At 30.9% G+C, this 26490-nt stretch overlaps 2 protein-coding genes and 1 pseudogene across 7 annotated transcripts; 2 read left to right on the top strand and 1 right to left on the bottom strand.

The window, feature by feature from the left end:
* Positions 1-3711: 3711 nt before the first annotated feature.
* On the bottom strand, positions 3712-9924 carry LOC129313893 (aspartyl protease family protein At5g10770-like; annotated as a pseudogene).
* A 5113-nt stretch (positions 9925-15037) lies between these two features.
* On the top strand, positions 15038-18720 carry LOC129312921 (mitochondrial import inner membrane translocase subunit TIM22-4-like). Its single transcript, XM_054955706.1, has 5 exons — positions 15038-15187; positions 15734-15938; positions 16128-16318; positions 16426-16498; positions 18215-18720. The coding sequence occupies exons 2-5, from the start codon at positions 15779-15781 to the stop codon at positions 18298-18300; spliced, it is 510 nt and encodes a 169-aa protein (XP_054811681.1). The 5' UTR covers positions 15038-15187; positions 15734-15778; the 3' UTR covers positions 18301-18720.
* A 746-nt stretch (positions 18721-19466) lies between these two features.
* LOC129314491 (pentatricopeptide repeat-containing protein At2g03880, mitochondrial) lies at positions 19467-23441 on the top strand. Of its 6 annotated transcripts, none has more exons than XM_054957940.1 (3): positions 19467-21716; positions 22399-22464; positions 22995-23441. In XM_054957940.1, exon 1 carries the CDS (start codon positions 19646-19648, stop codon positions 21557-21559), a length of 1914 nt encoding a protein of 637 aa, XP_054813915.1. In that variant the 5' UTR covers positions 19467-19645; the 3' UTR covers positions 21560-21716; positions 22399-22464; positions 22995-23441. The 6 variants fall into 6 exon arrangements, with proteins under 6 accessions (XP_054813915.1, XP_054813913.1, XP_054813914.1 ...); XM_054957938.1 differs by having other exon boundaries at positions 22950-23441; XM_054957939.1 differs by having other exon boundaries at positions 22945-23441.
* Positions 23442-26490: the final 3049 nt, after the last annotated feature.

Below are 26490 nucleotides of genomic sequence, written 5' to 3'. Positions count from 1 at the left end.
TCCATTGGATTATTAATTTAAACTACAAGCATGCTTGAAGAAAAAACACTAACAATAAGACATAGGTAAGCTACAAGTATGCTTAAAAGGATTTAAGTGACATATGAATTTTCAACAAGTAAATTTATAATTATACGTGTTCATTATCACATACAAAGTTTGAATACATATGAAAAAATCTCGAGTTATTTGTTTTCTTTGAGTTAATAGTTAGTGTCACAGCAAAATTTAAAGAAATAAAAGCTCTCAGTGAAAGTTTACAGAAATCACATACATGTAAAAATATTAATATAAAATTCAAAGGTACTAAAAATTACACTAAAACTATCCTAAGATTACTCTAAAATTACTCTAAGACCTTAAAGCTACCCAAAAGATGTTTTCAAATTAAATCTTAAGTCTTAATCTAGATTTTTATTATACAAATAGATATAATGCTATATTATACCTAAATGCATCCGCAAGCACGAACATGATGTGTTGGAACGGATCCGTCGCAAGGGTACATATTTTCCCAAAGGATGATCACCAAAAGGCAACTAAGAAAGCAGCTATTATTATTATTACTACTACTATTATATAAGGTGGAAGCAACAATTGAAGTCACTTGTTGGTGTGTGCCGGTGAGTGGATGCCGACAACAAACTTCATGGCTTGACCAAGGAAAACACCCATCTTTTACTATGCTAGCTACCTACATCCATAAGGAAGGGAGAGCAAATCAAAAGCAAGAAAAGGAAAAACAAAAAAAAAAAAAAGCAAAAGAGGGAAGTTGATGGTCACTTACTAACACGAGAAGGAGACGCAGGGAAAGGAGAAAGCAAAGGACGAAGGATAAAGTTGGGGGGAGAGAGGGAGAGAGAGAAAGAGGTAGCTGGAGAAATTTTATTATTTTAATAACCATATCTTGAAAGATCCTCTAAAATGATGTGATATATTTTAAAATTTACAAGATTCTCTGATTATTATGTTTTCTTTTATTTTATAACTTAGTTTGAAACATTTGATAAGTTTAAATACTTTAATTGTTATTATTTTCCTACTCTTCTAAGCCCAACTCTCAAACATTTGTCCTCTTTAACATGTCCATTGACACTCTAAGACTCAATATAATTTATGATGTTACAATTCTCTCATTCCTAAAAATTTTTATCCTCAGAATTTAATACTTGATATACCATATTATCAGATTTTAACCTCCAAATATATGCATTAATTTCCTCTATGTTTATAAGTTCTTGAACTCTCTCTCTCTAGTTGTTCTAGTTGTATTATCATATGCTGTACTTACTTGACACTTATTTATATTATTCTAGATATTATGGATATTGATTTCTAAATTATCCTAATTCCAAAATCCCCAACATCCTTAGACAGCATCATGGCCAATATTTCCTTATTCGAATAAATCTCCATCTCAAGTCCTCTAACTCATGAGAACTATCTACCACTTGTCAAATTCAAACCTACCCCACATACTATCTTGAAAAGGAAACATCAACTCCATAAATCTCGTATCCTATTTTTAACACTACTTGTATAGTTGTTAACTCGTCTCTAGCCTCTAGACAACATCATTAGTGTAGGAATTTAATTTAATATTTATAAAATTCAATAATTTCTTTAGTGCCTAAAATTTTATACTTTCCCAAAAATTTTGCAAAACTATACACTTCATATATAACAATTAACATTCTAAGTCACTCTTCAATTTATTATACGAGAAACAATAAGTTAATGCGGTAACATTCATTACCAAACACATACATTGTAAAGCCAGTGCCATTCAAATCCTCATTTTATCTCTAGTTCACTTTCAGGGTTTTTTTTTTTTTTAAAAAAAAAACTACTCTCGCAGTTTACTTGCAACATTCCTCTATGCTAGCTACTCAGACTAATCACATCCATAAGGATTTCCTATTGCATATCTTGGTTTACACTATAATTTCATGTATGAACTATATAATACATTTCACTAGCTTGATTTTTCTATAGCACTTCTAAATCTATATAATTCTTCGTCCTCCAACTTCTCACAGTTATTTTCCTACAACATACTTTCACCCAACAATCTCAAAACTGTTTTTTTTTTTCCATACACGTGCTATCACCATTGAAACATAAAACTTCTCTCTTTAAATCTTATAATTTATTAGATTTGCACAAAACTCAATTATCACCATTCTGTAGGAAAAATTTAGTTTATTGTGTCTTAAAATGTTTTTATAACAAATACACTCTACCTTATAATTCATAAAGGTTATATTTAAGTTTATATTCTCATTCTTCAATTGATATCATAAAAAACATCCACTGCTGGGATTTAACTAATTCATACCATTATAAAATGAAAACATCTATTCCAAAAAAAAATCCGTAGAATTTAAACATCAACTTATTCTTAACTCATAGACTTCCTATACAAATATCTCAGTTCAAAGGAACCATTACTCATAACAGACTGCAATTGCTATCCTTATAAGCCACCATACCTAAAAATTTATCGAACCATCAGTATTAATTACCTAACTAACATCTTACATTCATCTTCTCATTTAAATAAACTAATAAAAGTTGTAAATCTCATAACTTTTGAAAATTCCTTTGTGCACAAAAATTTTCGTGGCTCAAAGTTCTTTACCAAAAGATTTCTTTTTTTTTTATATATACTCTCAATTCTAAAATATTCATGAAAGTATCATGGAAAGCAAATAATAAAACAATTCGATTTAAAAGTTGGCTAAGAACAAACATTGCTTTCAAAATCCTTTCTAGATAGTAACCCACACTTTAAGAATCTTTTTCTTTGCAATCACCAAGAAATATCAATTTTACAAACTATTTTTTTTTTTTACTTCATGGATAGAAATATTCTTTCTTCGTCTTTTTGTTCTTCTTCTTCTTCTTCTTTTTTAAAACTTGACCAAATCATGAAATAAATTTCTAATAATACCCCAAGTTCATAGCATGTGTGAGAAATTAAATGTACAAGAGAAAGTACTTAGCTATACATAATAAATTACTAGTAACAATATAAATTAAAAAAAAAACTCTTCACTTAGAAAGGGAATAGATTTCAAAATTAACAATAAAACCTCATAAAATCTTTATGTTCATATTTATTTTTGCAAAGCAAAAATAAAAACACAAGTTTTGTCTTCATACATTTGGTTTTTTTATTCTAAATATGGTCATCCAATAAGTTTCAATGTTTTACGTCTCTAAGACTAGCATACTTACTAGATCAATCAATAAATCCATACACTCTTCTAATTGTCCACCAAACATGTTCCAGTATAAAAGTTTTTCCCCGCTCTTATACCAATACCATAAAAATTAAAAAAAAATCCATGTACTATGTCATTTAACTCTTTCTCTCTCCCTACCCCCCCCCCCACACACACACAATTTCATCTCAATCTATTTAGTCAATTTCTTATTCTCTTATAAAAATTTCCCATAGATTTTAGTGCATAATCACAACTCGCACCCTATGGTTTCTAACATTTCTATTCTATCATGATACCCAAACATTATTCTTAGACTTTGATATCAATACTTGTACGTCATTATCATTCTTGTGACAATTCATACACTTCATAAGACATGAAATGATTTTTTTTTTGTTTTTTACATAATATCGTAGTAACTTTAAAAGTTTTCAAAAACCATAGATAGCAACAAACAAAAGTCTTTTCGCCTCTAGAAGAGTCAGTTCATATACCCTTTGTTCTCAACTGAAAATGAGTCCCCCAACCTAGGAATTTTAAAGTAAATCCTTTCCTCAGAAGGAATTGAAATAGTAAGAAAATTAGCATAAAATCCTTCCTCCTCTCGTCTCTTGGAATCCATTGGCAAAGAAGCTTTAGTCGGAAGTTGAGTTGTGCTATCAGCTTTTCTTAACAAATTTCTTTCAATAACTAGATGAAAACATTTGAGATATTATCATTTTAAAGTTTGATAATAGTTCCACATAAAAAGATATATAATAATATTTTGATGGATTGAAAAATTTTCACAACCATTAATGAATTTCATATCGCCCACTTTATTATATTTTTAAGAAAAGATCATTGATACCTGAAAATATATATAATTTTTTTTCCTAAAAGAAGTATCATTTGAAATAATTTTCTTATACCTGTCATGCTATAATGATCCTTTTCTATATATATATATATATTGGGAGGGAAAAATACATAATTCATTTTATATAATTCGTGTATACTTACTTATAAAGTTATACAAAAATAATTGTCTTATTCTTATTCCCTTTTTGTTTAATTCCTTACACACACAGTACATACTATCCTAACAATATATTTTAAATTTTTTTTTTTGAATCTTCTACCTTGTTCACTGCCCCGTTGAATGACTTCCAATTTGTTAGAACTTAATTTTTCTAATTTGTTAGAACTTCTTATTATTATTAGGTCTCTCTAAGCTATTCACATAAAAATCATATGGTCATCATGTAACTTCCCTTTTGTCATGAATATCTCTTATAATTTCAATTTTTCTAATCATTTAAATATTTAAAATTGATTTTTACTTTATATCAAGTAAAAATAATAAATAATTATTAATTATATACAATTTAAAAAATTATTACTTCAAATTCTAACATTATTTCTATAAATAATTTTAATTATATGTATTGTTTAATAAATTTATTTTTATATTTAAAATTTTTTTTAAAAATAAAATTTAGGCATCAGTGCAAAACCCAACTTGAGCATTCAAGTGGTTTGATGCCCGAATATGCACACAAGGTTGGGTATCGGGCTAGGGTGGAATCCAACTTGTCCTAACCCATGTGCACCACTACTTGTTTATACATTTCATTTTAAGTTAAACTACATTCATTAGATAGGTTGTGTAAGAATCCTCAAGCCCGCAATGAGTTTTCAAATTTTATATATTAAGCTTAAATGTAAATTTTTGTATTCTAGGATTCTAAGTGAGATTATCCTTTAAACTTTCCTTCCAAAAAAAAAACTGCATGGAATAATTAGAGGCCCTGATAAAATAAATGAAGATGGTGTCCTTGCTGATGAATTTTTGCAGGTGGGACCCCACGTGTTGAATTCAGAACTTCAATTTGGCCCTTGGGATCCTTGAGGTCTAGATCCTAACTTAAATTCACATGTAGTAAGTATAGTTAGTATTTAACATTAGAAACTAACAGTTTTATATAGTAAAGTTAATGATTTGGTCACTTTTATACTAACTCTTATAATGTTATTATTATTTTTACTTCTTTTTTCACTTTAAGTTACTAGATGCTCTTAGCTGACCACTTGTTAGGTATTTTTGCACATTAACTCCTTTTTTTTAATTTGCACCCTGACAAAGTCAGAATTAAAAAACAATATATTTAACTAATTCAAACATTAATTTATATAATTATTCGATATTTATCTGAAATAGTATTACCCGGAGGTGTTTGTGTGCTTACAATATAACTAGTAAATCACGTGAAACTGATAGTTATTAATCTTTGTAAATCATGTGAAACTGGAGTGGTATATATAGTTTATGAAAATGAACTTGTAAATTTTATAACCTCATGTTAGCTAACTTTTATTCCTCCTGTCCTGGTTTAAACTTTAAAGCCCTGCTTTATCTTAAATTTAATGCAAAGATCTAATAGTTAATTTTTTTTCAACCTTACCCTCTTGATTAATTGTAACAAGTAGTTAGCATGCTTTCAATTTCTATACAGCACTTTAGCATGGTTATTAATTTTAATGAATGGCAAAATTAGAAAGTTATGTATTTTTACTACAAGTTTAAGTATCAACTACCATCCTTTAAAATTTATGAAATTAGTTAATTTTATACTTTCAATGCTTGCAAAAGCGTCGGTGATAATTAAGGACTCTATATGATTGATTATTCAGCCAATGTGTGACCAACTGCTTTTTTTAATTAACTCAAAATTTCCATGTTTATTCTCGCCTCGAGAAATTATTGCTTGGTGGATTTCCATTATTCTTTAATTTTATGCCACCGAATCACGGAACTAGGCTTCAATATATACATATATAGAATCCATGTTTGAGAAACATGGAAAGACACGAATAAATCAGATGGAATATAAATAAACAGTCAAAGTAAAACATTAATAAAAACAAACAAACCTCTTCTAAAACTTTTGCTTTCAGCTAAGCAAATATTAATTAGTTACAACTGCAGAAAAAGCACCATCCCACTGTTTCCTTGTTTCCTCCATTCTTAATAGTTCTACATTATTTTTTTATCGATCAACATTATTTTATACTAGCTTGCATCTTTTAAAATTTTAAAAAATAAAATGTAAATAAAACATATGATCATTTATATTTGCATTATCACCAACAGAGAAGGCGCTTCCACTGCAACCTGCAGGTCTGAACCCAATCTGACCAACGTCAATGTCGTACACGACCTCGAATGTTTTCTGCTGCATATTTCCAATGATAGTAATATCATTTGCATTTTTATTCCTAGCAAATGCCAAACACACTGGGTTTCACTCACTACGTACAAAATACCGTTTGTGTCCAATTTTATATTGGATTGAACTCTCTAATGTGCCCTTCTCTAATATTTCAATGTCTCAATTTTGTTTTTCATTTTTCTTTGGATCAATAGCTTCTACATCAAATAAGAGACATTTGAATATCTTGATATTTCAAAATAGTAAAGATTTATATTTTTATGATTTTTCAAAAATAAAAGAGTGTATTTGTGATATTTTTTAAAAAAATTATAAAAAAATATAAATTTTTACCATTTTGAGACATTAAAATATTTAAATATTTTTTATTTTATATAGAAGTCAATTATTTAAAAAAAATAAAAAATAAAAATAAAAAATTAGGACATTATAAGAAACATTAGAGAATGGCCACTGACCCCTCTACATTCACTCCGCCTTCAAACAACAACGTTACCTTCGGAACGACAATAGATTTTTGCCCACTCAAATCATAGCATGTGTCGAATAGGGAAATCGGGGCTGTCATCGGGTACCTCGACATCACATTCCGGAACGCTTCTCTCAAGGAGCTGTAAGCTCTCGGAGGTAGCCGCGTGATGATAGTGCCGGAGTCGATAATCACGCCGGAGAACACAGAGGGTGTGATAGAGAGATTGTCCCCAGCGAGGGCGACCCCCGCAACATGGAGGGCGTAGAAGGTGGAGCTTTCGTGGATGGAATAGAGCGGCGTGTAGTTGATGTTGTCAGAGATGGATACACCACCGAAAGTTAGGAAGCCGACATCGTTAGCAGTTGGGGGATGCAATAGGAGAAGACTCTGTGGAAAGTGTCGACAGTGTGCTGGACAACGGAGATCGGGTAACGGCCGAGGCCGAGGAGGCCGGCGGTGCCATTGAAACGACCCTCATTGTCATGACCGCAGCCGAAGAGGAAGTTTTGGAATACGTCAGTTGGAGAAATTATAAGTGTTTCCTTGGCGAAGCTTCCTTCGGAGGTGGATCCGTCAATGTATGCAATGTCGTAAATGCATGCTTCTGAATCAGAACATCTCGGCAGATTTCCTACATATATATATATATATTATGAAGAAGCATGAAGGAGAAGTTTTTGTTATGCAAGAGAAGATCAACTTAAAAAACTCCACTTTTGATAATGGCTGTAGATACAACCTATTTAGACATAGGAAGTCAAGTAAAATTGATTGATTATGTACACAGAAAGTCAAAAGTATTGAACCAACTAATGATGACATCAGTTATTTCTAGAGTTATAACTACTATGAAAAGTGATTTTTTCCTGTTAGTGTTTGGGCCAGCTAGCTAGGAGAATTAATGATCTCAATTTAAAAGTTTTTACTTTTCCATTCTCATTGATAAAAAATAAAAAGTGAAAATTTGTTACCTATAGGAATATATGTGTGTACACGTGTGTCTGCATATATGTATATACCTGTAACAGAGAGAAGTAGAGAACACACTGGGAAGAAGAGCAAGGGATATCAGAATAGGAAGAAGAGTGTGAAGGATCGAAGATAGGTTCATTCTGGGAGTAGCAGGAGCCATCCCCATCGCATGGCATACACTGAGTCCAAGTGAGGTCACTTCCCGTGTCAAATGCCAGTGACAACTCTTTCACCGGAGTTCCCAACCCTACCCTCACAAAGTAGTTCACCGCACCTAGAATCTCCCCTGACCGAGCCGGAAGTGGAGGCTCAGCCAGAGCCATCGGCAGCTCTGATGACTCTGACAACCTCTTAGCTTCTTTTTGTTGGTGTTGCACCTTGGACTGGATTGCCCTCACCCTGGCTTCATCTTGCTCCGAGATTTCACCATGTGGGATTATTAATGGAGTTGTCACCGACGACGACGACGACGTGTGTTGGTTCAGTTTTGAGCATGGCCCGTGCTTGTGTACCACTACTAACGATCCCTTTCTGCTTCCACCTATTCACCATACGGTGCGTATCAAATATTTTCATTAACGCATTGTCTTGCACGTACAAGAGTTTATTTACAGATTCATGCAGCATAGTCAACGATGGAAGAGAAAGAACCTTGAGGAGAGCTGCAAGAGGAAGAAGGGAAGAAGGAGGCGAGAGGAACATAGTGATGAGTTTGTTGAAGAAGCTCAGTGGCTTCTTTCCTCGTTATTGCAGAAACAAAGGGTTTGTTCTCTATGAAGAAGAAGAAGAAGAAGAAGAAGCAAATGAGAGAAATAAAAGTAAAAAGGAATCGATAATAATTAGAAGGAGAAGCCATAGAAATTAAAGAAGACAGATAGTTTCTTTTTGTTGCTTCAAGATCAAGATCAAGAGACCTCACATCATATGCTCAATGTCTCTGGTTTTGGCTTTTAGAGGTTAAATTTCATGGCTGGTCATTATATTAATTATTTCATGGTGGCCATAATATTGATCAATATTATATTCTAATTATAAAACTATTTTTATATAACTTTTTGATACTGGTTCATATCAAATATTGTCGAGATTATATAATTGGATAGTTTTTTTAAGGATTAACGGACATGTTTATCCCTAAACTATATACAAAAGATCATAAATGCCTCTAAATTTAATTATGAGTCAATTCTGTTCTTTAACTTTAAAAATTTTCTTCATTATCGCCCTAATGTTAAAATTAAAACACTTAACATCCATTAGTCATCAGTGGGTTTTACTATTTTTTAATCAGGTTAATGATCATTTTTATCTCTCAATTTCTATTCGAAGGGTCATTTTTGTTCCTCAACTCAAATATTTTATATTAAAAAAATATAATATGAGGCTCGCAATGGTTAACTGATGGTGAGAAAACGACAGGATGATGAAAAAGAGAATCTTTAAAGTTGGAAGACAAATCAGAATTGACATATAATTGTATTTAGAGATATTGACCTTTTGTATATAGTTTAGGTTAAAAATAACTCTTAACCCTTTTTTTAATATGATTTTTTATCCACATTAATGACCTTGTTGAAGGGAAATTATTAAAAACCCATCATGGATAACAGACAACCTAATTAATTCATTTCATAATGAGCTGCGTGCCATCGTACTATATCAGGCTCCTCTCTGTACCCAATTTGTTGGTGTTTATTATGAAGTCTTCCAATAGAAACAAGCCAAAAATATATACATGGGCCAAAACGAGTCTCAAACGATCCTTTTTTTTTTTTTTTCCAAACATTACAACCTATGATCTACGAACTCCCAAAAAGGATATCTTCTCCAAGGCATTTGATATCTCACTATCTCATTTGAAATCAACGTATTATTTTGAAGGTGGTGACGCTGACGGGCCTTCAAGACTCTCTACACACACATATATTGCCAACAAGGGTCATGAATATTCTAACTATGATTCTAGTTTTTTTTTTTTTTTGTGTGCGCTTATGATACCTGTTCTATAATTTTCAGATGTCAATTTGTATATTGACATTACTACAAAAACTAACTTTAGTAGTGACGTTTAAAATTTTAATTTCGTGGCATTTATAAAATGCTATAAGATTTAATGCTATCTTAGATCTTAAATGATGTTTCATTAATTAATAAAAAACCACAAAAAGCTAGCAACAACGGTGGCATTTTCTCAATAAAATGCCACCTCTCTACTTAATTTTTAAAAAATAAAAAGAGATAGGTGGCGTACTATCTCCTTGTATTTTAAAAAAATTTAAAAAATTATCACTTTTTAATATATATATATATATATATAATTTTTTATATATCTATCAACTCATATACATAATTTTCTTAGTAAATACACAATAAATTTATATAATAAATTTTATTCATATAATTAACAAAAATAATTAATTAATTTCAAACTATACAAAACTATGATAAATTTAGCAATGTCATAAAAAAATCAAAGATGAAGAAAAATAAATAAATTAAATATTAGTTAAGAGATATAATAAGGTTTATCAACAATTTTTGTAATATAGTTTTCAAAAACAATACTTACAACAAAAATAAATAAACAATAAAATTAAAAAAAATTATGACTAATATTTAACAAGTTTCTTTCTCAATGATTAACAAAGATTATCATCATTACCTTCTTAAAAGTTTAAAACTAGACAAAATGAAATCATTTATTATTGAAAGCAAAAAAATTGAAGATCTTACTATCTGTTTTTCAGATCTAAATAAAGCTTTATACTCAGAGAATTATTTCACCAATAGATATGTCTATTAGCAAATTACAAGAACAAACCCTTCAATAGTGAAAAAAAAATTGTTAACTAAAAATAAACAACAGCAAATCGTAAAGACCCATATATGCGTATGTGGATAGGTAAATAGGAGGTAATAAAAATGAAAAAAAGAAACCTATTATTAATATAAATGTACAAGCGACCTTAGCAAGAGAAGATGATGAAAGCACTTTCAATTATTAGAAAATAGATAACTTGTGGATTATAAGAGAGAAGACCAAATGATTGAATGGAGAGAATGATTAAGATGAAAAAAATTAAGATTTAAAAATTTGAACAAAAGTTAAAAACTATCTTTAATTTTTAAAAATAATTAAAAACCACAATAGTGACGTTTCTTCATAAAAGAAATGCCATCTCTATACAATTTTTTTAAAAAATTAAACTAACTAATAAAAAAATAATTTTGAAGAGAGAGGTGATGTTTCCATCACTTAGAAACGTCACCTCTCTCAATTACATAATTTTTTTAATGTTTAATAATTGAAAAAATTATTATATATATATGTATTTAAAATTATATTAATTTAAAACAAGTTTAATCAATAAGAAACAGGTATCATTTTCATCACCTGAAAATATTACTTCTTTCATTTAAATAATTTTTTATTATTTTATATTTAATAAATAAAATTTAATAACTATATATTTTAAAAATAATATTAGTTAATTAAAAAATTAATATATATGAGAGAGGTGGCATTTCTATTATTTGGAAATGCCACCTATCTCATTTAAATAATTTATTTAATATTTAATATTTGTAAATATTATTTTATATATATATATATATATTAAAAATAATACTAATTTAAAAAGAGTTAATCTATAAGAGAGAGGTGGTGTTTCCATCACCTAAAAATATCATATCTTTCATTTAAATATTTTTTATTATTTTACAATCAATAAATAAAATTTAATAACTATATATTTTAAAAATAATGTTAATTAATAAAAAATTTAATATATGTGAGAAAGGTGGCGTTTCTATTACTCAAAAACGCCACCTCTCTCATTTAAATAATTTATTTAATATTTAATATTTGTAAACATTATGTTATATATGTTTTAAAAATAATAATAATTTAAAAAGAGTTTAATCTATAAGAGAGAGGTGGTGTTTTCATACCTAAAAACCTCACCTCTCTCATTTAATTTTTTTTTATTTTTTTACATTCAATAAATAAAATTTAATAACTATATATTTTAAAAATAATATTAATTAATAAAAAAATTTAATATATATGAGAGAGGTGACATTTCTATTATTGGAAAACGCCACTTGTCTCATTTAAATAATTTATTTAATATTTAATATTTTGTAAACCTTATTATATATATAGATATATATTTTAAAAATAACATTAATTTAAAAAGAGTTTAATATATAAGAGAGAGGTGGTGTTTCTATCACTTAAAAACCTCACATCTCTTATTTAAATATTTTTTTATTATTTTACAATCAATAAATAAAATTTAATAACTATATATTATATTTTAAAAATAATGTTAATTAATAAAAAATTTAATATATGTGAGAGAGGTGATGTTTCTATTACTCAAAAATGCCACCACTCTCATTTATTAGGTGGCATTTTCTTAAGAAGAAATCACTGCCTAAGATTAATTAAATAAATTTTCTTTAAATATTATATTTATTATGAAATAAATGTTGAAAAAACATATTTGTAATTTTATATTTTTAGTTTTAAATTGTTGTGATATATTAATAATGATTATTAATTAACTACTTAATTTATATTATAATATGTTCTAAAATTAATAATAATATTTTAAGAATTATTATAATAATTATATTAATAAGTATAGTAACAATAATTTTAATTATGATAATAAATAAAATTATTTTTTATAATTATCATAACTATTAGGTGGCGTTTCATTTTGAAATGCCATGAAATTATTTATTGGTAACAAGTTGTGACGTTTCATAAAGGAAACGCCACCTCTTGTTATTTTAAAAAAATTATAAATAAAAAATAATTGATAAGTGGTGACGTTTCATTAAAAAAACATCACCTAATATACTTAAGCTTTTATTTTAATAGTGTTTTATTTTTAATTATTATAAAATACATGTTATTAAATTTTATTTTTGTAATAGTGTGATTTGTGTTTTGGTTTGGTACCCTCCTTCAATTCTTGTTTTCTGATGTGGGTTCGATTTGTGCTCTCCTCCTGAACAAAATGGTCAGTTGGTCACTTCTTCCATTGTCTGTTTCGCTTTTGTTGATTTATGCGTGGCCGCAGGTTAAATAACCATTTTATATGCCGTATAATTGAGCTTGCACTGCGTAGCACTTAACTATATAACGGTTAAAAACGGTTATACAAAGCTCTTTTTCAGTAGTGAATCATAAAACAAAAAAAATAATATTTTATTTCTTTAAAAAATTGGGGAAATGACGAAAATGGACCAAATGAGGATGGGAATTACAATCTAGAACCTTTAATTATAGAAATTTCAATAAAAAAAAACATGATTCTTTTTTTTTTTTACAAAGGGAAAAAGAAAACAGAAAGCAAGTTAAGAATTGCCTCTATAAAGTCTTAACTTGCTGGCACCAGGGCATTCTTATTTTTGGATAAATTTTTTCCTAAGAAATTTTTTTTAATAATTTGGTCATGACTGTTGAAAATATCCTAGATGTAAAATTCCTTAGCTTCGCTATTGAAAAGTCTTAACGTCACTTGCAAATTGACATATTTCATACATGGTCTAAATTGTTGGTAACTGAAAATATGACTACAAAAAATGCTTAAGATAAGTATGAATTTTTTTTAAATTGTACTACTGAAAAGCTTTAATCTCACTTGAAAATTGAATTATTTCAAATATTGATTAAATTTTTGGCAACTGAAAATAAGGCTACTATCCTATTTAAGTGATGTTAAAGCTTTTCAGTTTTCAGTAGTAAAGTTAAAGAAACTTCATATCCATCTGAAACTTTGTTTCTAAAAAAAAAAATTCCTTTGGTTTATTAAATAATTTGATCATAGTTGCTCAAAAATACTTAAGAAGGGTGTGGAACTTCTTAATTTCACTATTGAAAAAGCCTTAACCTTACTTCAAAATTGACCTATTTTAGATTTGGATTAAATTTTTGGTAAATCAAAATGTATAAGAAATTTCTAACCTCGTTTGAAATTTCTTTAATTCCATTGTTGAAAAGTTCTAACCTCGTTTGAAAATAGGTCAATATTTTTATTTCTAGTTACGAACAAATTAATTCATTTTTTTAACCAAGTCAATTTCCAAATGAAATTATATTTTTTTCGGTAGTGAAGTTAAAGAAGTTTCATACTCATTGTAAACTTTTTAGCAGTTAAGTTGAGGAATATCATACACATTTAAGACTTTTAAGGAGTTATGACTAATTTTCTTAAAAGAACAATTTTTAAGAAAAAAAAATCGTGTGAAAAAAGTGGCTTGCACTACTAAACACTTGTTTAAGTGATAAAGAAGTTGTGGTAAATTAATGAGAAGTTTTGAATTTAAACTTAGAAATACAACATCTTTGGTAATAGAGCCATTTGTCACGGATGATATCTCCGTGACTGTGTAAAGACTAAGATAATGAACGATCCGCTGGTTAGTCTCGCACAATATGGGTAAAGGGGGCGACATTAGCATTTGGGGGTGTTCTGCCTCAATTTTTGGGCTGAGTGCACAACTGGTCGGGGGCTAGTGCCGCCTCCCTAATGAGCCCATGGCAAGGCGAAACCAGTGTGATCCGTATGTGGTAAGGCTTGTCATGAGGATTATGGGATCCTCCAGGACGTCGCACGGGCGCCGTATACTGCACCAGACTCTCAGCCCATGACACATTGCTTCAAATGTTCCTATCATAATCTCAATCTGGATTAATTTATGTTCTTATTAAAATCCTCTCAATTCAACGTGAGATAAATTCATGATATTAGGTGCTTTATACAAAAAATGTGTCGTTGGTAAACTCATGCTACTTGATGGCTATCGGAATTCATTCACTAGTAGGTCTTCGGTGATTGGCTAGCCACCAACAGCGAGTCTTTAGTGAAGACATTTTGGTAAAAGGAAACTTTCTCAATTAGAATTAATGGCCATGGTTTTTTTTATCGAAATTTTTATAAGAAAAAAATAGCATTCAAAAACCATTATATAAAATTTATGTCACATAAGGATTAAATAATTTACAATTTACTCTGCGAATTCTTTGGTACAATGTAAATTTCATTCAGTTTTCCCATTTCTATAATGCAAGGTCCTACATGAAAATTTCATCATTATGTGGTCCTTATTTGTCATTTCACGAAAAAAAAAATTTACTCTCTGAATTCTAATAATCTTCCTCCGTGGTTTAGACCGCTCGATGCTCTCTCCTTCCCCCAAAATCCCTGTTAACCCTAGCCGGCCACCGTTTGCCGAGCCCCTGCAGTGCGTCGTCGTCAACCTGAAGTCTTGGTTCCAGATCAACGGTAACGAGCAAGAACAATGTGAAGGAAGCTTTTGTGTTTATGAATTTGGTTTTGTTTGCTTGTTCCTGCGCAATATATTGAACTCAATGATATTGGTGGTCTGAATTTTTTCGATTGGCTTTCGCAAAAAGTCTTATAATTTTATTGGAGCGAGTGCCCGAATATTAAGTTTCTATGCTTTTGTTTTGTGAGGACATTTTTAAGAACTTAAGAGGCTTTGTTTGATAGGAGGGAAAGAGAGTTAAAGAAAGGATCAAGCGAAAAGGAAAGTTGATTTTAACATATTTCTGCAGCTGTAGAAACACCTGTTCGTTTTTTTGTGATACTTTCATTGGAATCAAGTTTTTAATTGCGAAAACTTTTTCATAAGTGATGGGTAAATGATGGACTTTAAGATTAACCTGTTTATTTGGCATTTTTATCCTTCATTGTGCTTGAGTACTGTTTTGGTAGTGGAAAATGAAGAGGCGTACCCTCGTGAAATGGATTCTTCAAGCTCCACCTCCTTTTATGAATTCTCATTTTTCCAACTGCTCTGTTTTACAGGGGATTTCAGTTAACTCTTGTATATTTTGGATCTGAGCCATATTAATGGCTGATAATTCGGGAAATGAATCTGGAGGCTCTTCGAACATGAAAGAAGCTGAGAAACCTCAGATTGAACCCATAAGATTGCCCACCGTTGAGGAAATTCGTGGTCAAGACATTTGGAACAATTGTGCAATGCGTAGTGTCGTAAGTGGAGTCATGGGTATGACAGTAGCAGGCTCACTCTTCAATTTTTCGATTTCAAAGCATATTTTTATCTCTACCTCTAAATAAACTGAATTGCTCTGCTCCAGATGTGATTTAATAAACATTCATCTTCACCCTAGACATATCAAGCTGTTGTAATATCTATGGTCAAATATTTATTTTATGATTTATGTGATGTTTTTAGGAGGCGGGCTTGGCTTGCTCATGGGTTTGTTTATTGGATCCCTGGACACCCATGTGATGCAAGAGGAAATGAGTGGGAGGCAACAGCTAATATATCAAGCAAAGCAGATGGGGCGAAGGAGTTGGAGTTCAGCCAAAGCATTTGCTGTCATGGGTTTGATATTCTCAGCTGCCGAATGTGTTGTTGAGAAGGTGTGACTCTAATGAAGTTTAGGAGTGAAGATTTTTATTAGATTAAACTTCTCAGGTTATTTTCTTTCTTTCTTTCTTTGGTTTTTTTTTAATAATATCTTTTTCAGGCACGAGCTAAACATGACACAACAAATACAGTTGTTGCTGGATGTGTAACTGGAGGTGCGATATCAGCAAAAGGTAACACCTTCCAAATTATAACTATACGTGCTTTTATAATTTTCAAATTTCCTGTTTACATTTTCTATGTGTGGTGCTTTCTAAACCACTTTACATTCTTGAGCAATAGGGGCTTAGGGATTAGGGAGATAGATTCTTAAGGTTCATTTTCATAAAGAGGAGTAAAGTGATTTAAAAGATGAGTAGGTGACTTGACAGTTTGGAAAATTGAAAATTGGTTTAAGGAAAAATAAAACAAAATTAGCTGTATTCTAAGCGGTGAAATAGTCTGTAGTACATATTTTCAGGTCTTGTAGTTCTAAGCAAGTTTAACTTCCAAAACTGATGAAGGAATTCAGAATGGCTTCAACAATTGGATAGAGATGTAAGTATAAAACAAGATAAGGCAAAGGATCTAAAATTATATAGAAAAAGAAATAGGGAGCACAATAATTGGAGAATTCTTCAATGCTCATGACTAACAAAGACTTTCCTGTATTGGCATTTATATGATGGAACAAAGCTATTCCCTCTTGAACCATCTCTGAGAGACTGCCTTCTCTCTTACTTACTTCAGTTAGTACTTAGTATACTTGTTATTGCCGGAGTTAGTTTCCCTGGTCATTTGCCATGTTTACCTAGAACCACATTTCCAGCTCATTCCTTTAGCATGCACCTTGAAGTCATTAGGCTTCATCAGTTACTCCTGATCAGGCGCATCATAAGAACTGATTGAGTTGAAAGCAGTTTCAGTGATGTCTGTTGTAGTAGTCCACCGTACATATTGTTACCTTGTAATGGATGTGAAAACTGAAACATTGAAACAATTTTATTTATTACATAAATTCACGAAGTCAACTCATACGGCCATACAGGTGCAAACTCATCTTAAAATGGAAAACCATAGTATGACTGTAACAAATATCATCAGTGAAAATTTGTTGTTCAGAACCAAGGATGTCAAACCCTTCACAGTTGATAGTCAATGCTTAATATTTTAACATCTTACCAAAATAAAAAGAAAAACCTCAACAGCATGAAGTTTATTAATAAACAGAAACTGAATTGTAAAAGTAGCTGTTACTTGAACTTGTCTTTTATCACTAGTTTGCAACTATTCTGTACCTCTAAATTGTAGCTTTACATTATAGGGAAAGGATTTATGCAAGTTTGGACTATTTTCTCCAATTTAACTCTGCTTCACCATTTAGCACGTGTTTTGGAATCTAGGCTGCAGTAAGCGTTTAAATGACCCAAATGAATGGGGACAGAAAAACTTGCTAAACTTGCACAAACATGAAAGCTACATGCGAAATTAAAGAATTTAGAGTTTGATCACCAAGTTTGGAGGGGTCCAAGTTTGCATACGAGTCAACATGAACTTTGAGCTTGTAAAGAGTGTAAGAGATTAAGAGTTAACTCTAGAATGAGCTGGTGCCGCAGTGAATCCTTTGCTTTTATTTCAGAAAGTTTAGCATTTTCGTTCTCTATGTGTTGTTTATCTAAGTATAATTGTGGTCGTCGCTTGAGGAATGGTGTATTAGAAGTTGTAAAGGGGAAAATCAACAAAAATGAATGAATGAATGAAGCAAAAGGAAATAGATAAAAGGTGCAACTTATTTAACAAACCAGAAGGTGAAGTCTATATTTTTACTAATTATATAATATAATTCTGTATTTCTGTTCTGGCTTTTTCTCAATCTTATTAGTTACCATTCTTGTGTTGTGTTGTTCTAGGTGGTCCAAAAGCAGCATGCGCTGGTTGTGCTGGCTTTGCAGCATTCTCAGTTTTGATAGAGAAGTTTCTAGAGGGCCATGATTAAGTAAATTGATTTCAGCCAAGTTCGTTTGATTTTTCATCGAGGTTGAATAGATTGAATTCTTGGTGAGGATCTTTTGCTGGTCAATGAAGGATTGAAGGGATATGTTAGGGAGCACACAAATTTTAGGATCTTTTTTTTTTTTTTTTAACACCCTTATCATTTATTGTATACAAGATGCCTCTGCGGAGAACTCTGGTCTAATGATACACATTGGCAATACCTCCCCTTGTGGTTTCCCTAAAAGTCTTGTTTGGGAAACCTGCTTGGTGCAAGTTTTTAAGTGAGGTTTAGAGGGTAATTTAATTTTTGGCGGTAGTAAAGACATTTAATTATTATGTTTCTGTAGTGATTATTTAACAATATTTTTTATATTCCTAAATTAAGGGAATAAAGCTATATTTGCCTCTTTGGTTCGTAAAATTATTATTTTATTCTACATGTTGAGTGAATTCTTCCCAAAACCGTGGACAATGAACCAAGTTTGTCCCAAAAAGTATGATATATTTATTAGAGGAATTGAGGGTTGGCCTAAAGATAAAGGACACGGCTAGTCTCTCGTTTGATGGGCATGGAGTAAAATGGGGAAAGAAAGAAATTTATAGCAACACATGTTAAATTCACTAGCGCAATTTTATTTTAAGAAAATGAAAAATTGTATCTATTTTTTTTTAAATACATTTCTTCTTTTTAAGAAAATATTCTTTTGTATTCCAAGGATGAAATAAAATTCTTTTGTTTTTCTCTTTTTTACCCTGATTATTGTAAATTGTAAAGCAATTACTGTTGTTCAATGGCCAAGAATTAGCCCTCGTACGATTTAGATTGATCTCATTTCCAATGTATGTGATATTCTTATTAAAATTCTGTTCATATTCTTATTAAAATTCCATTAACATGTTCTTAATAAGAAAATTTGGATTCATTGCGTTGCATGTAGTCTAATAAATCAGCGGTATAATTTACAAATTTATGACTAATGTGGCTCATTTAAGTTTTTATATTTATACTAAACTAAATTTGATATGTTGTTTTTTAATTTTTGGCATATTAAATGTAACCAAATTTGTGTTCGTATGGATTAAGCATATTTAAAAAAAGGTTTTACATTTAGTATACCATCCTATGATTATATGCGTCTCTTACTATCTTAATTTTTGGGTGCATATGTCTTGGCTACGTATTTGACATTTGATTATTCCTCACAAAATATTCGCTGATAATTCACAACTTCGATTGAGTTAGATTGCTGCTGCTCAACGATGGCTTTGAAGTTTTAATGTGATCAAGGTATTCTTAGACCAATTTTCATTCAGAATTGAGAGCATCCCACAAAACTCGTAAACCCATGAGAGTAATTTCAAGGTTGTTGCCGCGCCTGAAGCGACCTTCTTGTTCGTCCTGTCTCACATCTCTTGCATCCAGAACTAGTTCGTCTGTAAATTCTTCGTTACTGCTCAATGATTTCACCAACTTCTGCTACAACAGAGACCTTCCCAGAGCCATGCGAGCCTTGGAAGCCATAGAAAGGCACAAGGTGTGGGCAGATGCGATCACCTATTCTGAGCTTGTTAAGTGTTGCTTGGCTCGTGGGGCTATCGGGGAAGGTAAGCGTGTTCATAAGCACATTTTCTCGAATGGTTATGAGCCAAAGACGTTCTTAATCAATACTATGCTCAACATGTATGTGAAATTCAATCTCTTGGAAGAAGCACAGGTACTGTTCGAAAAAATGCCTGAAAGAAATGTTGTTTCATGGACGACTATGATATCCGCTTACTCTAATTCTAAGCTCAATGAAAAGGCCTTGAATTTTTTTATTCTTATGCTTAGAGAAGGCGTCACGCCTAACATGTTCACGTTCTCTTCTGTTTTAAGAGCTTGTGAGAGGCTGTCTGATGTCAAACAACTGCATTCTAGTATAACTAAAGTAGGATTGGAGTCTGATGTGTTTGTCCGGAGTGCTCTTATTGATATTTACTCGAAATTGGGTGATCTGCAAGAAGCATTAAATGTTTTTAATGAGATGGTGACCGGAGACTCCGTTGTTTGGAATTCCATCATTGGGGCTTTTGCTCAGCACAGTGATGGAAATGAGGCACTGTACCTTTATAAAAGCATGAGAAGAGCTGGTTTTCTTTCTGATCAGTCAGCACTGACGAGTGCTTTGAGAGCATGTACTAGTTTATCAATGTTAGAATTAGGACAGCAGGTCCATGTTCATGTTCTGAAGTTTGACCAGGATCTGATCCTCAACAACGCACTCTTGGATATGTACTGTAAGTGCGGTAGTTTGGAAGATGCAAAGTCAATTTTTAATCGGATGATGGAGAAGGATGTAATTTCTTGGAGTACCATGATTGCTGGGTTAGCCCAAAATGGTTGTAGCATGGAGGCACTTAATTTATTCGAGTACATGAAAAAGTCTGGTCCAAAACCAAACTACATCACACTTGTTGGGGTTCTGTTTGCATGTAGTCATGCAGGGCTTGTAAATGAAGGTTTGTACTACTTTCATTCTATGAAGAACCTTTATGGGATTGATCCTGGAAGAGAGCATTATGGTTGCATGCTTGATCTTCTTGGAAGAGCTGGGAAACTTGATGATGCAGTTAAGTTAATCAATGAAATGGATTGCAAGCCAGATGTGGTGATGTGGAGGACTTTGCTTGATGCATGCAGGGTCAATCAAAATATGGATTTAGCCACATTAGCTGCCAAAGAAATACTAAAGCTGGATCCACAGGATACAGGAGCCTATGTACTTTTATCTAACATCTATGCAAATTCAAAAAGGTGGGATGATGTTGCAGAAGTTAGGAGAAGTATGAGAGTGAGAGGTGTGAGGAAAGAACCTGGATGTAGCTGGATTGACGTCAATAAGCAGATACATGCTTTTACTTTGGGAGGTAAATCGCACCCTCAAATAAATGAGATCAACAGACAGTTGAATGAACTTGTTGCTCGACTTATTAGTGTTGGTTATGTTCCTGAGACAAATTTTGTCTTGCAAGATCTTGAAGAGGAACAGGGAGAAAATTCCCTTCGATACCACAGTGAGAAATTAGCAATTGTCTTTGGTATCATGAATTATCCTAGGGAGAAAACTATTAGAATAGGGAAGAACCTAAGGATATGTGGAGATTGTCATTTATTTGCAAAACTTGCAGCGAAGCTAGAGCAGCGGCATATTGTAATAAGGGATCCCATATGTTACCATCATTTTCAAGATGGGATCTGCTCTTGTGGTGATTATTGGTAGTACGAGAGGTGTGCTATTCTATGCTATAAGAGATACACAACAAAAAAAATCCAGCAATCACTGGGGCCTCGTACCAAATGAACAACCAGTTCTTGTTAATAAAAAGTGAAGCCTGTAGAAGTGGATTTTGTGCTCAGGAATGTATTTGATAGATTGAGTAAGCTTCTTGTACTGAAATTCTTTACCCTTTTTTGGTGTATTTTTTCATGTTGTAATGGTTCACTTTTGATATTAACTATCAGTCAAATCCTTTCATTTTCCAACCATGGATTTTTGTCTTTGCAGTTTCATTTTTTGAAATAAATGACAACTGGGTGAGATATCGTTTAAATTTTTTCCATGGAAGGCAGGTGAACCAAATTTTCTTATAAATAGCTGCAATTGTTGACCACATGGGGTACACCTCTGCAGGACACTAGTCATTGGTCATAAATGATGTCAACGTTTTTACTTGTATCGTTTTTCTGATTTTATAATGTTCCTTTTGGTTTTCTAATTTGGGCTTAACATGATATTGTTATGTTGTTATTTGTTTCTTTTCCTTTTTCCTAGGTGATGAACATCCTTTCTTCTACTTGTAATGATTTTTTGCATGAGAGTCCAACTTGTACCCTACAACTTTGGCTGGAAAAAGATCAAATCTTGTCCCATACAGTCTCCTATGTTTTCTTCTTCCTTTTCTGCAGCACAAAAAAATTGCTACTTGCTATAGAAATGGATCATGATGCACGACAAATATCCATAAGCTTTTCTTATTTTGTAGCATTTAGAAAAAAAAACATAGTACCTAGCAATAACGGTCATAAATATACTAAATCATATGATCCATCTTGTTGTAGCTTACAAGCAGAAGGCAGCAGTGATATTCTTGGCGATCAGAGTAAAGCTAAATGATTTACTTGAAGGTACTATTTTCTTTCACCTCCTCTTGCAATCTATTATATTTTATTATCATTATTTAACAATAACTGCCCTTTATTATTATTATTTTTGTTTATTCAAGCATGCAAAGAAAAATTTTCAAACTACAAAATCACATTTTCTCTTCGCATTCTTCCCATCTTATTCTATGAATTAGTAGTCTAGAGAAGGCTGTGGAAGGCTTTAGTGAGGAAAGTGGAATAGATAGCTTCACATTCCAAAGGCTTAGTTGCAGACAAAGTACAATGGCATCATGTAATGCATGTAATGGACTCCACCTAGTGAAATAAGACTTGATTGTATTCTATGAATTAGTGCTCAAGAAATTTTGTGTATGTGTTTGTGCGTGTTTTTTCCTCCCCCTTTTGGAATACGCTGGGCTAGCTAGCTCTCTCTCTCTCTCAAACAGCTAAAATATTACAGTTTTTTTTTTTTTTTTTGGTGGGGGTTTCAACATGATCAAGCATAGGAAACCAACTCAAGTGGTGAGCATTTCTTGCCTTCCAATATGCAGACAGCATGTATTCACTTGGGGTACACCTTCACTTCCCAGTTTTTCTCAAGCATTCCTGTAATTCTTCAATTGAGGTCAACATAAGGATGATTTTTCATCACAGCATCTGATCACAAGGTTGATGGCCTCTAAAGAATCACAGTGCAAACATGAAGACCATAAAATGATTCCCCAAACATCCAGAGCTGTAATAGGATAGTATACCACTTTGCATCCATAGCCTACCAGCTATATATCCTCTCCATAGGCATCACTTCCATTCAAAATGACAGAATTCTCAATGTCCAATCTGACCGTGCAAGTGCAACCCTTGCAAGGGTATCCAATACCAAACAGCAAGACTTGGTTAGATTGTTTATGATTCGGTTTGATCTTGTCTAGCTGTAAACCTGGAACGCTTCTATGAATATCTCATCTTCAATATTTAAACCTGAAATTTTTTGTGCATCTTGCTTTCTACAATTCCCAGCAGGTAAAAGTGGATAGCTTGTTCCATGCACTATTATGCCCCTGATCCAACCCTATAGTTTTAAAATTAAATACAATCCATCCGCACAACAAAAGAGTGGCAACTTGTTCAGTTGTTCCATTGAGAATAACAAGTAAAAATTCTGTAATTAACAACAATGTATTTGAATTTTTACAAATCAATTCCTTGGTGTTACATGTTATATTTACTCGTACAATTCCAAGTTACTTTTAAAAATTAACATGCAATGATTTTCCAAATAAAACGTGCGTGTTCAGATTTTGACCTTGAAATATATTGGGAAAATAGCATGGTGTCAAATTTATACCACACAAGGACTAAATGATTGGGTATTTATTCTTCTATCTTCTAGTCCTTCTTTCATATTAATTTTTGTAAGCAAAATGATGAAATTATCCCTCAAGTTAAAAAAAAAAAAAAAAGGATACCCCACCCATTGTCGACCATTGAACCGTCGACAGCAACAAGGCCATCACCAGAGCTCTAGTAACATTTTATTGCAAAAATAATTGGTTTAGATGATCAAGGAAGGGTTTGATCCCATAACCCATCACCTAACCCTTTAATCATTTATAACAAATATATATAGATATATATATATGTATATATATAAGTAGTAAGCCAAGCTTTTAACTACTTTCATGTAATGATATAATGGTGTGTCGTTAATTTTGGAATAGAATTTATTATTTTACAAATGTTACTTGTTAATCTGATATTAATATTTACAAATTGGGGGCTTTACAACTTCATACATTTTACTTGTTAACTATCCAAATATATTATTGTTAATCACGAATAGGTTATTGTTAAAACCAAATGGATAGTTGTTAATGAATAACTAACACATCCAACTAAGCCATTCCTATCAGTTTTTTTTAATTTGTTAAAACTAAAATAGATTGTTTTTAATTTTGAATAAATTATTGTGAAAACCTAAATGTATATTTGTTGGTGAAGGACTAACACATACAATTAAACCTATTTTATCTGTTTTCCTGGCTTTAAGCACGAATGGGCTGTTGTTAATTTAAAATAAATTATTGTAAAAACTTAAATAGATATTTGTAGTTAATGATTAAAAGCACAGTTCTAATGGGCTGTTGCTTTTCTAGCTTGTTAAATTCTAAATGGATTGTTGTTAATTTTGAATGAATGGTGTTAAAACTCAAATGAATACTTATTGATAAAAGATTAACACATATAATTACGTCAATCCTATATGCTTTTCTAGCTTGTTAAAACTAAATGGATTGTTGTTAATTTAAAATAAGTTATTGTCAAAATCCAAATGGGTACTTATTGATAAAAAATAAACATGTACAATTATGCTTATTCTATATGCTGTTCTAATTTGTTAAAGCCAAAATAGACTGTTGTTAATTAAAAATTGTTGTTTTTTATGCACCTATTCCATTAAACTTGTGCTTTTAATCATCAGTATTAAGTATTTATTTGGATTTTGACAATAACTCATTCTAAATTAATAGCAGTCTATTTGGGCTTTAATAAACTAGAAAGACATATAGAATTGACATAATTATATGTATTAGTGTTTCATCAATAAATATCTATTTAGGTTCTGAAAACAACTCATTTTAAATTAACAATAGTACGTTCGGACTTAACAAGCTAGAAAAGCAATAGTTTATTAGACCTGTGATCAATAAGTGTATATTTAAATTTTTACAACAATTCATTTAAAATTAACAATAATCTATTTCGGTTTTAACAAGTTAAAAAAATTGATAGGAAGAGCTTAATAGTACGTGTTAGTTATTCATTAACAAATATCCATTTTGATTTTAATAACAACCTATTCATTATTAACAATAATATATTTGAACGTTTGACCAGTAAAATTTGTGAAGTTTTAAAGCTCTCAATTTGTAATTATTCATATCAAATTAACAAGTAATATTTGTAAAATAATAAGTTTTATTCAAAAATTAATAATACACCATTATATTGTTACATGAACACACACACACACATTGCTATGTATGATTAAAGGGCTCCATCAAGCTTTTTAAGTGGTCAAAGGTCATGGAATCAAACCCTTCCTTGACCACCTAAATTAATTATTTTCAGTGGCAGGGTTTTGTTTTTTGTTTTAACTTGAGGGACATTTTAAACTTTTGATTTTAGAAATTAATAGCAGTCAAAAATCAAAGAATTACAATATAATTTTAAAGTCAATTAGTCTTTGATTAATATTAATTTTTCTCAGCAATCCTTAAATGCTATTTTTCCACGTATATTTTTACTACAGTCCAGTGGGCTTGGATAAGAAGATCAGGGTTCCATAGGGCCAAAATGCCATTTGCGTCTACGAGTCTTTGATGACATTCCTCATAATTATCAACAGCTTTGAATTTCTTTATATTTTTCTTCTTTTATAATCCGTTTTTTTAAATATTTTAAACTACAAAAGATGTAAGATCAAATTGGCCTTTAAATTATAAATCAAGAAATTTTAAACTCATTTTTTATATAATATTTTTTTTATTTTTAAAAATGATGTAATCAGATTTTTATCATTAGTAAAAGTTAACTTTAATGTTAGTTGTCCAGAAAATGATGAAAAAAATTAAAAAAAATACAGACAATGACCCAAAAATTATATAAAAGGATTAATAAAATTTTATTGATCTTTTTTTATAATAATTTTTGAGGTCATTTTTTATCATTTTTTTTGTCAATTTATGGTCAAAGTTACTCCCTCCGTTCAAAAATATAAGACATTTTTAGTCTTTTGAAATATAATTATTATTTTTTTTAAAATGTCCCTATTGATAGTAGCTTTATATTTATTGTAGGGTATTTAATAAGGATAAATATGCAAAAATGGGGTTAGTTTGAAAGTAAGTAATTACTTTATTGGGAGTTGAGATTTAATTAAAAATGCCTTATAATTTTAAATGAAGGGAGTAATTTTTATTAATGATAGGAACTAAATTGTACCATTTTTAAAAAGGTTGAAATAAGGTTGTTAAACTCGTGAGT

This window comes from Prosopis cineraria, unplaced genomic scaffold (assembly GCF_029017545.1).
Source record: "Prosopis cineraria cultivar Desert tree isolate PC_DT_omini unplaced genomic scaffold, ASM2901754v1 PC6, whole genome shotgun sequence".
Lineage (NCBI taxonomy): Eukaryota > Viridiplantae > Streptophyta > Magnoliopsida > Fabales > Fabaceae > Prosopis > Prosopis cineraria.
The sequence above is the reverse complement of the archived record's forward strand: the minus strand, read 5'-3'. Positions and strand labels throughout refer to the sequence as shown.

Coding starts and splice junctions, on each gene's coding strand:
- LOC129312921 (XM_054955706.1), top strand. CDS start 15,779: ATGGCTGATAATTCGGGAAATGAATCTGGAGGCTCTTCGAACATGAAA. Junction 16,319..16,425: donor CCGAATGTGTTGTTGAGAAG/GTGTGACTCTAA, acceptor TATCTTTTTCAG/GCACGAGCTAAACATGACAC. Junction 16,499..18,214: donor AGGTGCGATATCAGCAAAAG/GTAACACCTTCC, acceptor GTGTTGTTCTAG/GTGGTCCAAAAGCAGCATGC.
- LOC129314491 (XM_054957940.1), top strand. CDS start 19,646: ATGAGAGTAATTTCAAGGTTGTTGCCGCGCCTGAAGCGACCTTCTTGT.